Source organism: Condylostylus longicornis, unplaced genomic scaffold, assembly GCF_029603195.1.
Source record: "Condylostylus longicornis isolate FDR11 unplaced genomic scaffold, ASM2960319v2 ptg000010l, whole genome shotgun sequence".
In the NCBI taxonomy this organism is placed as follows: domain Eukaryota; kingdom Metazoa; phylum Arthropoda; class Insecta; order Diptera; family Dolichopodidae; genus Condylostylus; species Condylostylus longicornis.
The window spans coordinates 22277468-22291522 of NW_026577979.1; the positions used below are offsets into that span (position 1 = coordinate 22277468).

Here is a 14055-nt window from a genome sequence, read left to right on the forward strand (position 1 = left end):
TCTCTTTCACCACATTATACTCCCTCCTTAGACAACTACAACAATTTTCTAGCGACATCACTGATAAGTAGTTCAAGATCTATTGTATTTGTATAGTAGCTTAAAAAATATATATGACACAAACACAAGCACATTATAAATCACATGCTGGGTAGTAATAAAATTCTCAGAGAAAAAAATATTAAAAGAAGAAATATAAATATTTTGTGTGGTGATTTAAATTTGAAACACCGCTATCTTGATTATTTGATAATTTTTGTTTTTTTCCTCTACCAGTTACCGCATATTTTTTAGAAGAGAGAAATAAATATTTCACCTTTACAATCTCACATGTATAATTTGAATTTATAAAGTTCACTTTAGTATATTTTGCCAAGGTTTACCTGAAAATCTCTTTCTTCATTTGCTGAGAGAATTTCATTATTTAATACAACAATCTTTTCTGTACTTTCAAGCCTGACTGAAATCGCTAAAAGAATCTTAAAAGTAAAGTAATCAAAAAGTTAATTTAACAAAAGATCTTTAAATACTTTTGGTAATTAAGTGGCCGATTCTTGTATAAGTGCTTGGTGGCACTGTATTTTAATATTGTTATAAAAGTTAGTAAAGAAAAAAAATTTGATACGCTTATATACCTTTTATAGAGTGTTAAGGATTCGACAGTTTGATGTGTTCGCGCCAAAAAAGGGAAAAGAAATTAACGACCGCCGGAAAATTATCGCTCTAAAATTGAAAATCATGTGTTTTTTATTTTGTAATTCGAAAATTATTAGACAATCTATTTTAAACTATTTAGAAAATTATTTCAATTCAAATATGTATATTGAATTAAAAATTGTTCAATCAATAGTTCTTGCTATTATTATAAAATATTTCCATTCAAAATTATTTAACTTTAATTGACATTTATAAACGCGAATTGCCAATCACGTTTTATAAAATGTTTGACATTAATAATCATAATTATTAATGTCCAACATTTTATAATACCCGAAATTAAATAAGTAAATATACATAAACATATTACGTATAAGAAAATATACACAAAAAAAATCTGACGTGATCAACACATAATCGACCGCAATGTATATTACCTCGTTCAGTGAAAGTGTTGCAAAAGGTTATGAAAATGCATTTTGAATACATCCTTTCAATTTTAAGGATGTTAGCAAACTTTTAGCTACCTTACCTAGAAAACTGCAAATTTGACTCTTAATTGATTTTTCGTTTGTACCATCCGAATCCCTTTAAAAGTTCACTAGCTAGTTTTGGTAACAACTAGAACTTAAATATCAAATTTCAAGAAATTTCATTAATCCCAGCTCTGCTTTCGAGCCTTGATCTTTCCAAAAAATTTACAGATTCATTATTTTAACACACCGAATTTACATATATATTAAATTTCAAGCAAATTGGTTGATTATTTATCTTTATATACGCAAAAGTGTGCAATTGGCTCGAAAATTTTTCCACCGAAAACTCGACATTCACAATTTATACAAAAAAGATTTGTATTTGAATTTATTAATAATATTTTTGTAATTGTCTCCATTTTTGATATTTTCCTGATACTTTTAGTATTTTTTGATACTTTTACAACAGTCTATCTAATCACATTTTTCGAACTTTATCTACTATAAATAATCCGATTAAGAAAAGGATTTAAGGAAAATAAAAATTTTCTATTAATAATTCGTCATTAAAATATATTTAGTTAAATATACCTACTATTTTGAAAAATTGTTTAATTTTAGAATCCATTAAAGAAATAAGTTATAATTAAGCCAATTTTATAATTAACCCTATTGCACCAACCACTATTTACCCTTTTTTTAAATAATTAATCAAAAAATTTGTAAAGTTTTTGATGCACAAGGAGTCAAAACTCTCAGTAACTTTTTCTATATGATTATTATCATGTTGTGAAACAGTCACATAATTATGGTACAAATAAAACTATGCATTATTAATGAATGATGAAGTACAGTTATTTCATCATTCATTAATATTACTTTTTCATGTAACGCCTACTTAACATCATAAAAGATTTATGCATATTATTTTTAAATACCAACGCAAACTAGAAAAGAATCACAACTTCAATAAAGCTTTAATGCTGACGTCTGACAACCCACAATACCTTCTTATCACTTCAAATATAAATAAATTTCAACTTAACAAAGTTTTTTATGTGGTATTAATTATGAAATTGAAAAATCAAACTCATTTGTTACATAGATTAAAAATATCCTTTTTGAAAAATTAAAATATACCAATACATGACATTTTCTATACATAAAATATTCAGTAATTAAATTTATCATTTTGCCTTTTGTATTTCATCGCTTACAAATATAAAAATCCCACAGACCGTAAATTTTTTTTTGTTTTAAATATAAATCAAAAATATTTTTATCTGCCTTTTTATTGTATTTGTCTATATTTATTTTTAGCACTTTTCCAAAAAATTTTTTGAAAAAAGTGCTTATTAGTTTCACTCTGTCCGTCCGTCCGTCCGTCCGTCCGTCCGTCCGTCCGTCCGTGGACACTTTTTTTGTTTACAAAACTTCTACACCCTTGAAGATAGAAAGTTGAAATTTTATATGTACATAGATCTTTACTAGAAACTTACTTCCGTAGAACAAAATTTTTACCTATCTCCCCCGATAAAATGGCCTTTTTTAAATATTTGTTGCAATGAAACCATAAGCATTTTTGAAATTTTTCAAATGCAGAAAGGCAGTTGGTTCCTTCCTCTAGCGCGGTATACTATAGTTAAACTTTAGAAAAACAAAATGGCCGTTCAAATTTACCGTTATCTAAAGTCATTTTTTTCCAAATTTTTGATGTCGTTTTTTTTCTAGACCCCAGCCTGTAGAAGCTTAAAATTTTAGAAGCTTTTAGACATTAACAAATAGTTCATTTCGTTAGAAGAAAATTTTTTTCCATCTCCACCCCCTCTCAAGTTATCACCCCTTGAAATTTGTAAAATTTGAATTTTTGATACCTTATATTTCCGAAACCAGGAGCTTTTTCAAATTTCTGTAAACGCAAAAAGCTAACGGTAAATTCAATGAAATTAAAAAATATAATTATTTTTCTTAACTCACACAATTAACCCTTAAAATCGAGCATTATGTTAACCCCTTTTTATATTAATTTTTGCTTTATTTCAAAGACTGCGTATATGCGTCATCCTAAATATAGGCAATCCTAGAAATAGTTTTATATATGAATGAAAATAATTTTAATAGTGTGGTAGATATGCATAGACTGTATTTAAAAGCAGAATTTTCACTTGTTGAAGGGAAAAGTGCTACAATACAAACCATTGGTTTGACCCAACTTTATTCATTGTAAGCTGTAATGAATACGAACTAGATCAATCCACCGTAAACTGCTGCAATTTTTTTTGTAATTTTATGTAGTAATTTTTGTTGTATGCTTATTATAGCCAAAATGTAATTCGTAAAACCCTCGGCATTTTTGATATACAATAAAATTTTTTTTTCAATTAGAAAAAGAATATTGTGATTAATACTCTTTTTAACTGTCATATAATGAGTGACCATGCCTTTCTTTAACAAAGTATATTCCAGATTAGTAAATTAGTATATAGCAAAGCAATTGATTTTAGTATAACTATATAGTAATGAATTTAATTAATTTGCTTTTCGATTTGATTTATTTCAGACAAGTTTTGCAAAAGAACTAAAAGAACAAATTTGATAATATTTGGTAAATTGATAAAAATTAAATTTGTCAATTTGTAAATTTAAATACTAATTGCTAAATGTTACTGGAGTTCTACATACCTTATTTCCAGCTTTTTTTGTCGAACATATTCACTTATCCTATAAATTAATACTCGTATCATTATTTGACAAGAATCTAGCTAAGGAAATAACGATCTGAATAAAACACTAATTTGGTACTTTCAATTTCGATACTTCCGTCTGAATTTCGAGTTTTAAATTCTTTTTTGTAATTGAGAGAGAAAGACAATGTCTATAAAAAAATACACCAAATCAGCTTTTACAAATTTTAATGTTTGAAATCATTTTCAACTTTTTAGGATTGAATTAATTTTATATATGTAATTTTATGTAGCTTTTCCGCATAAGTGGAATAATATCCAACTATCATTGACATATCAAGCACAAATATTACAAAAACATCGACTCGAGCATTTTCAATTTAATTAGTGCAGCTAATATAAAATCTATTTTAATGTAAACTAAGAGAATTGAGCTTTGTTCTGCAAGTTTTTAATTTTTGACCCATAACTAAATTCATTCAGAAATTTTATTATTCGCCTTAACAAAAGTATATTCACTTCTATGCAAAAGAAACTCAATTATTGCAGTGTTCAACGAATATTGCAATTTCAAAAAATTCATCTTTAGCACATTTCAAAGAAAATTGAAACCTATTTCTCTAGAAGAAAATTTTGACTATGCATTCTAAAGTAAAAATGCTATTTATTTAAAATTACAAAATACCGCCACAGAAAATTAAAAAAATTCAATTTTTGTTTCCTTATTTCTCCAAAGCTGCAGGTTTTTCCAAATGCTTATAAAAATAGAAAAGTAATTGTCTTATCTTGAGCCATTTAGTCAACATCTTTCGTTTTTACCGACCGTATTGTGTAAACAATAGGCAGGTTATGTGATGGCAACAAATTTTGCATATCGAGTTTTCGGTGGGAACGTATTTCTCCATAGTAGGGAAGTGTAAATAAACTATTTTTAGCAACCTGTCGGTCTGTCGGTCTGTCGGTCTGTCGGTCTGTCGGTCTGTGTGTGCACGCGTGTATCTCAAGTTCGGCTGAATCGATTTTGATGAAATTTTATATGTAAGTTTGTTTTCACCTTGGCACAGATCGATCAACTTTTGGTATATATCAGGCCTCGGGAACTGCACTTTTTAGCGGGCCTGTTTTACATTTTTGAACATTTTGAAGAAAATATTCAACCGATTTACTTGAAATTTTATATATAAGCTCAGCTCGACCGTCCGCAAAAATTCGTATGTTTTGGAAGAAATCGGCAACTAGACGTTTACTACGGGCCAAATATACATTTTTGTGTATATAAAGAGAAATAATCAACCGATTTCATTGAAATTTAATATATGAACTCCTCGTAATAAAACAATGAACATATAAATTTATTGGAAAGACCAGGCATCGGCAACTAGACGTTTACTACGGGCCAAGCATAGTAAAGACGGGCCAAACTTTTGTGTATCCACAGAACAAATTGATGGAATTTCTTGAAATTTGATATTTGAGTTCTGGTTGTTACCGAAACTTACTGGCGAGCATTTCAGGGAATTCGGGTAGCACAAAGCGAAACTCTACTAAGAGCCAAATTTACATTTTTCTAAGTACGTTAACTATAAGCTTACTAATGTCCTAAAAATTGGAAAGAAGTATTTAACAGACATTTTTATAATATTCTGTAACACTTTCATTTAACTAGACAATACACAATGCGGTCGGTTATGTGCTGACCACATCAGATTTTTTTCACATCAGAAGTTTGGAAAAACTAAAAAACACATTATAAGAAATTTTTCTCCTAATTTTACTGCAATTCCAAAAATATGCAATGATTACTTTTCCTATAAAAAAATTTGATAGATATTAATATAAATTAATATTAAAATTTGATAGGTATATTAACTTATTAATAAGAATAATTTAAGGACGTAGAATTGTTTAAGAAAAATTTACTACTTTACAATCCGTTGGTTCGATTCATAATATTTATTTATTTACTTTCTTCCAATATATTCTGATTTGTTTTTCTTTAGAAAACAAAATTAAATAGATACATTTGCATACATATTTAAAAAAAATAAGTAAATAGCACAATTTATACAAAATATATTTTTTGTGATTTTCACAGATATCTACTAGCTGGATTATCAACAGGCTCAATCATAGTTTTCCATATTGATTTCAATAGGTGGCATCATGAATACCAGCAACGTTACTAATTTTTTCTGTATTCCCAGAATTGTACTATTAATTATCATTCAGCCGTCCAACAACATTTAATAGATCAAAGAAAAGAGTCAAGTAAATACAACATAAGGAAAAATATAAGAAAAATTCAGCAAGGACTTAAAAATACAAGAAAAAAATTCTAATAAAAACCAAAAAAAATTATTAAAAAAAAAAATAACATTCAAAAGAAAAATTAAAGCGAAAAAAAAAATTGACTAAGAAACAAACCACTTTTTGTATGCACCATAAATTAATAGGATTTCAAAACAAAAAACAGAAAATAAAGCTGGTTGAAATTCCCACAGAAATACAACTTGTTCGACTACAACAACAAAAAGCATCAATTATTTTTTTCTGCAAAATTTTTAAATATTTATTAACATCGTGATATGACAAAAAAATGTACTTAAAAAATCATATGAATAAAAATGATAAACAACGAGTCGCACCGAAATTTTCAAGATAAATAATAAAAAAATAATTAAAAAATCGTAGAAAATTCAAGGGAGACTTGTGTACGTATGACGAAAATAAAAAAAATCCGGTAAGCAACATTTTTATCAACAAGAAGAAAAAAACGCTTACAAAAAAACAAAGTAGGCATTAAAAATTAAGAGATAAAGTACACCATACATGATATAAAGCATATATACTTACACATTCATATAAATACAAATACAATATAGACACATAAATATACTTATATTAGCATAACCAATAATTACAGATTAGATTTTTATCAACATTACAGTTGTTGTTTTAAGCGTAAAAAGAATATTTTTGTTACCTATTGAAACATTATTAAAAAAATTAAGTAATTTAAATAAAACCTATAAAAATATAAAAATAACATATTTTAAGGCGAAATTTTAAATAATAAAATAATCATTACAAAACCTTAAACAAAAAAAAACGCAACTTAAATAAAAAATTTTAATACAAAATTAGTAAAAAAATAAAACTATAATTCAGAATTAATTAATTAGAGAAGCTTAAATTAAAAATTTAAAATCAATTAGAGGTATTCAAAATCCATTAAAATTGAGATAGTCTAGATTAATTTTGTTTTATTTTAATAAACGCTTTGTTTTTTTATTAAAAAAGCTGTTTTACTTATCAAAGGGTTTTTGATACCATTATAAAATACCACAGAAGTATTATATTAATAAACTGAAAGCTTTATTGTTGGATTGTTAATAAATTAATAATTACACTTCAACAATTTAAGTCTATTTTATATTATTTTGCATAATACAATTTTAAAAAAATTTCTAATCAAGACAATTTTAAGAAACATAGTAGTATTGTTAATTAATTCAACTTGTAATTTATTGCTTTAAATACAATGTTCTATATATGCGAATACCTCTAATATTTTTCTATGGGGTTGTAAAAAGCATTAAAATTATATAATTAAATTAAAAAATAAAAATACTAAAGGTACATGGAAATATTGAATTACTATCGATTTTTCAAAATGAAGAAAATTTAATTAAAAAAATTAACAGTTAAATCAAAAGTAACAGAAACGTACACTTACACTGATAAAAGTAAAATTAAAATATAATGAGCTGGACTAATTAGAAATATTATTGTTTTTCTTTCAACAATTAAATTTAAATAAATTTTATTTTTTTTTTGTTTGTAGTAAAATTTTTAAATAAATATAAAAAATTAAGGTAATTTAATATCGCGAACTTATAATTATAAAAAATAAAATGAAAAAAAAAATATTTAAATAAGTTAGAAATTATTAAAATAATTAAAACAAAACTTTTAATATAAAAAAAATAAAATTAATAAAAATATAAAAAAAAGAAAGCGGCCAAAAGTACTTACGAATAATTAATTAATAATAAATTTAGATATTATAAATAACTTAAATCAATTAATCAAATACAAGTTAAAAATTTTCATTTGCAATTGTATTTTCCTTTAACGCAATATATCTGCTAATAGAAAGATTTATTGTATATAAAAGTAATATTTAAATTTTTTGAATAATTTAAATGAAGATTTAGGTTTCGTTATCCGTTATTCTTAACATTTAGTTTGATTTTATTTTTTTAACTCACAATATATTCACAGTATTTAAATACAATTGAAACAGAAATGAAATTATTGTCATTAAAAAAATAATTATTTGACTCAAATTTCTTAATGTTTCTATATATGTATTCCATATGGTAACTTATTATCTTCTATAAGAACGCCTTTCACCTGGAAAATGCCATAACACCTCCCTGATGTTAATTTTAACATTTAATTTATAAATAATACTTGATAGGGAAATTTTTAATATTCTAAAATATTTGAAAGGAGATATTTAATTTATAAATATATTAATCCGTAATTTCATAATGTTGTTGCATAGTATAATTTCTCGTATTTGAATGATATTTGAATTTCTCATATTGATTTTAAAAAAGAAAACTTTTTCTAATTAATAAAATCAAATATATTAATACTAATAAATATCTAATAATGCAATTTATATATAAATAACAATTTAATTCAAATAAAAAAATTTTATATTTGAAAATTCTAAATTGTCAGATTTTGTTTTTATAATTTCACCACTACATAAAGGCATCTTCACTGAACGTAACGCATATGCATATACTACATGGAAATTTGTTTACACCATATTGAGTTTTGCTAGTAGACTTTATTGTTAAAGAAACAATAGCCTGCATATATAAAAAAAATTAAATGCATAAATAATGTAAAAATCTCAAAATTAAAAAAAAAAAACACAAAACTAATGTTATTTTTAGTAGAATTTTTAATTTTACTTGGTTTATTCAATTCTAAATAAAACAAATTATTCACATACTTGAATAAATATTATGCACAAAGCTATATTTTAATTGATTAAAATTTGTTTTACTTTGAAAATTCTTCAAAATAATTCCCTTAATGCTATAAAATTCTTCATCCAAATTTATACCCCAATATAGCGCATATTAAAATTATATTAAATAAGCCTTTTTATACCCTGCACTTCGTGAAGGGTATATTAACTTTGGTATGGAGTTTGTAACTACTTGAAGGAGTCATCTGCGGTATGGACATATATATATATTCTTGCTCAGCGTAAAATTCTGCGTCGATTTAGACATGTCCGTCCGTCCGTCCGTCCGTCCGTCCGTCCGTCCGTCCGTCCGTCCGTCCGTCCGTCCGTCCGTCCGTCCGTCCGTCCGTCCGTCCGTCCGTCCGTCCGATCGCACGATAACTCAAAAACAAATAATGCAATCGACACCAAACTTTTACAAGTTTTTTCTTTTGTGCCAAGGACGAACCCTATTGTTATTGGACTAAGTCGGACAACGGGTTCGGGTAGCTGCCATACAACTCCAAGAGTTTATTTTAAATATTTCAAAAACTAATAAAGCTATAAATATAAAATTTTGTATACGTGTGTCCAATTATATTCTACACATGCTTTAAAAATTATAATGGGATAGCTGCACCGGTTCGGGTGGCTGCCATACAACTCCAACGGCAAATTTTTTATATTCGGCAAAATAATAAAGTCAGATTCATGAAACTTGGCTGTCATGTGTCCAATTATAGGTCAAATATATTTCTGAAGTTTTAGAAGAATTGCTTGACAGGTTCGGGTACCTGCCATACAACTCCAGAAGCTAATTTTAAATATTTGGTAAAATAATAAAGTCAGATTCATGAAACTTGGCAGTCATGTGTCCAATTACGGGTCAAATATATTTCTGAAGTTTTGGTGGAATTGCTTGACAGGTTCGAGTAGCTCCCATACAAGTCTAAAAGCTTATTTTAAATATTTGGAAAAATAATAAAGTCAAATTCATGAGACTTGGCAGTCGTGTGTCCAATTATAGGTCAAACATATTTCTAAAGTTTTGGTGGGATTGCTTGACAGGTTCGAGTAGCTCCCATACAAGTCTAAAAGCTTATTCTTAATATTTGGAAAAATAATAAAGTCAAATTCATGAGACTTGGCAGTCGTGTGTCCAATTACGGGTCAAATATATTTCTGAAGTTTTGGTGGAATTGCTTGACAGGTTCGAGTAGCTCCCATACAAGTCTAAAAGCTTATTTTAAATATTTGGAAAAATAATAAAGTCAAATTCATGAGACTTGGCAGTCGTGTGTCCAATTATAGGTCAAACATATTTCTAAAGTTTTGGTGGGATTGCTTGACAGGTTCGAGTAGCTCCCATACAAGTCTAAAAGCTTATTCTTAATATTTGGAAAAATAATAAAGTCAAATTCATGAGACTTGGCAGTCGTGTGTCCAATTATAGGTCAAACATATTTCTGAAGTTTTGGTGGGATTGCTTGACAGGTTCGAGTAGCTCCCCTACAAGTCTAAAAGCTTATTCTTAATATTTGGAAAAATAATAAAGTCAGATTCATGAAACTTGGCAGTTGTGTGTCCGATTATAGATCAGATATATTTGTGAAGTTTTGATGCAATTGCTTGACAGGTTCGAGTAGCCCCCATACAAGTCTAAAAGCTTACTTTAAATATTTGGAAAAATAATAAAGTCAGATTCATGAAATTTGGCAGTCGGATGTCCAATTATAGGTCAGACATGTCCGTGAAGTTTCTATAGAATGGTTTCACAGGTTCGAGTAATTGCTATACAATAACGAAAGGTGCAGGGTATAATTCAATCGGTTTATACCGATTGAAACGTTTTTACTTGTTTATATTAAATTAGCCTTATATAAATATGCATAAAATAAAACAAAAAATTACATTTCATGCTCATAAAATTTCTATGTAAATCGCAATGAGGCATTGTTAGTATATTTTTGTTTTTACAATATATTTTTTTAATAATATTTTAAAAAGTATAAAAATATAACAACAAAATAAACCCAGACTATATTTACAAAAATTTTAATTTAAACTAAAATCAGATTTCATACAATACATTTTTAAACTCTTTAACCCCCACATAATTAATAATAGAAATTTCAATTAATTTAAACCACATTTCATTATAATTGAAATTTTTTAGAATTTATTTGATATCTATTCAATGATATACATACAAATATATATATCTTTGATTTTAATAAAATAGTTTTGGAAAAAAAAATAACCGAATCCTATCGAAAGAGAAATGTGTATTTTGCTTTTTTTCATAAAAGGATCATTTTCATTTTAAAATCTATTGAAAATGGACTATTGTAATTTGGCCTTTATAGTTTTAAAGATATCATTTTTTAAATTCAATTTCCTTTATATCAAACCATTTGAAATTTATGGAAAGATGTTTTTATAAAATTTAATCTTGCCTATATATTTGAGCGTTTGTGAAATTTTAAGAAAATTGCATTTTGAAATTCCTTTCCTTTTTCTATATGAAAGGAGAAATAAAAAGTTCTTTCATATTTTTTTGTGTAAAATTTTTTATTATTTTTTTTTTAAAATCTATAAATACAATCAAACACAAATTATTAAAATTCTCTTTTTTATTACTGATTTTTACAATTTTTCTTTTTTGCTTAAATTTTATTTTTCTTTTGCTAAGCTTTGTACATAAATTCCATAAAATCCCATATCAAATATATTTCCACATACAAATAGAAAAACCTTCCATTTAATGATATGCTTACTGTTTACATGCAGAAAAAATTATAGATTTTGTTTAAATTGCAAAAGGGAAGAAAACACTTGAATATTTTCAAAATATCGTGAAAGCATTTCAGTGCTTTTAAACTTAAAATGATATCATAAGATTCATTTTTTCTGTATTTTTTTTTTTGCAACAGTATTATGCATTTATCTACCAATTCAAAATTATTTTACCCCTACATAATATTGAAATGTGCACTTGTAATTTACTTTGAAAAATTTACTATTAATATATGAATAAAATGCTTTTTTCTTGAATAAGTCATTAAGTTGGTGTTAGACAATATACATGTGAATTTCTATAAATACTCAATGTTTCTCAATAATAATGTCGCTAGAACCTCAAAAATTTTCGCCCTTATTTTTATTACAATACACACATATCCATTTTAATAAAACTTTAACTTCGCAATATGCTTGCTTTTTAAAAAACCATACTCGGTAATGTTAGAAAAAAATTTAATTTATGTAATGATTTTGTGTATGTTTCAGCATAATGTGTATATACATATTCTTAAATAAATGCTGTGGTATAGTTAAATAAGAATATTTAACACAATACCGTAATATAAAACCGAATGAAATAGTCTAGGATATAAGTAAATATATTTGTACGAATTTAAACAAATTCAAACTTTACTTTAAGCTTATTTACTTAATGTGATTAATGGTCATCATTATGGTTAAAAACTATAAATATTGTAAAATGACTAAAAATATAAATGAACCATTATTTGGAAACAAAACCTAATTTCGAACGATACTTTGTTTTCTTTCATGTAAGAGTTTGTACAATTTATATGACTTCATTAGTGTATAATGAAGCAATTAAATGCTTCCAAAATTGTGCACATAAAAAATTTTAAATTTTTCCTAACTCTGAAATTTCAAGTTGAGTTTTCAGTGTATAGTTTCAATGTAAGCATTTAGGTTTGTATATTTTCTATTGATATTGATTCAGTCCTTGAATGTAGTTGCTATAATATTGAGTTTGAATTCTTTTATCCAGCAGCAATATACAACTATAATATCAGGTATCGATCGACGTTTTATTATAACATTTTATTCAAAAAGCACTCATTTATTTACAATATTTCTGTTTTTTCTGCATTTTAATTATTTTTCGTTTTACTAAATTACACTAAAACCAGACATTACATGCGAAAATGTTAAAAATAAACGTTATTTTTTCGAAATTTCTTTTTATTAAAATAATGTGATCTATGTGCAGTTTACGTTAGCAAATAATACTACTTGTATTCTCACATTTCATAAAATTTAATTCTTATTGAATCTGTTGCTGAATTTTTATTTTTCTTTTAAATATAATAACAAATTTATATATCATATATGCATAAATATAAATTTAAAATTTACCCATGATGTATCATATAATTTCAATGTATTTCCAATCAAAGTAACGTCCAAAATAAGAATTTTTTTTCTTATTTCTTGAAACACAAAAAAAAAAAAAACAAAATATAAGAGAAACTAAAATTTAACAATAACTTAAAAAAACTTTATTTTTTATACAATGGCATTCTATATACATGTACACTTCATGTTATTATATACTATTTCTTTAAAATGAAAATGGTAACCTTTATGTATACTTCTTTAAAATAACTTCTAATAATTACATAATTTTATATACAATTCCAATGGGAAACAAATAAAAAAAAAAACACAAAAAACGTTGAGTTAGAATTTCCAATTTTTTTATTAAAATATAAACATTAAAATAGAGATAGAAAACTAACACTAAACATTAACAACAATCCTTCACTAACATAAAATTCAAAAAAAAAATTTTTTTAGCAAAACAAGAGATCTTTCGGTTTATTTACTATAATCCTTGCCATAACCCCTACAAACTATTGAAAAAATTAAAAAAGAAACGCAAGAAAATTGGAAATTTCTAATTTCAAAACGTTAACAATTAACTTTTCTAAACAAAAAACAAATTAACACTTAAAAATAAAACAAAATAAACATTATTAAATTTTTTATAATTAAATCGTCCTATAATTTTTGATATTAAGTATTACCTAATGCAATCAAAATATGTATAACCATTAAAAATAATGAAACTTAAAATAAATTCAAGTCATCGGTATTTTTGTGAACTTAGACCCATCCATTGATTAATTACATTTATTATATTAAATAACAAAAACAAAAATATAATTAATTAACAAAAAAATAATTATAATTATTAAATTTTGCCTGCTTTTTTATTATTTAAATTAGAAAAACTCTAACAAAAGAAATTATTAAAACAAAATTTTTTATTTTTATTTTAAATGAAATATTTCACATAATAATGCTTAGCTAATAAATTACAAAAAAAAATAATTAGATTATTATAAATAAATTTATATAAAAAAAAGGGAAAATAAATATTAACAAGAAT

General features: G+C 25.3%; 1 protein-coding gene across 5 annotated transcripts in view; it reads left to right on the forward strand.

Annotated features, from left to right (window-relative positions):
* The window catches only part of LOC129619029 (neurobeachin), a 198998-nt gene extending 191370 nt beyond the window's left edge, over positions 1-7628 (forward strand). For 2 of the 5 annotated variants that reach the window (XM_055534092.1, XM_055534093.1), the window contains exon 30: positions 5913-7627. In XM_055534092.1, coding sequence (XP_055390067.1) covers positions 5913-6003 — 91 coding nt within the window. In that variant the 3' untranslated portion in view covers positions 6004-7627. Of the gene's footprint in view, positions 1-5912 lie in introns of all 5 variants that reach the window. The other 3 variants (XM_055534094.1, XM_055534095.1, XM_055534096.1) reach the window with 2 other exon arrangements.
* The last annotated feature ends 6427 nt before the right edge of the window (positions 7629-14055 follow it).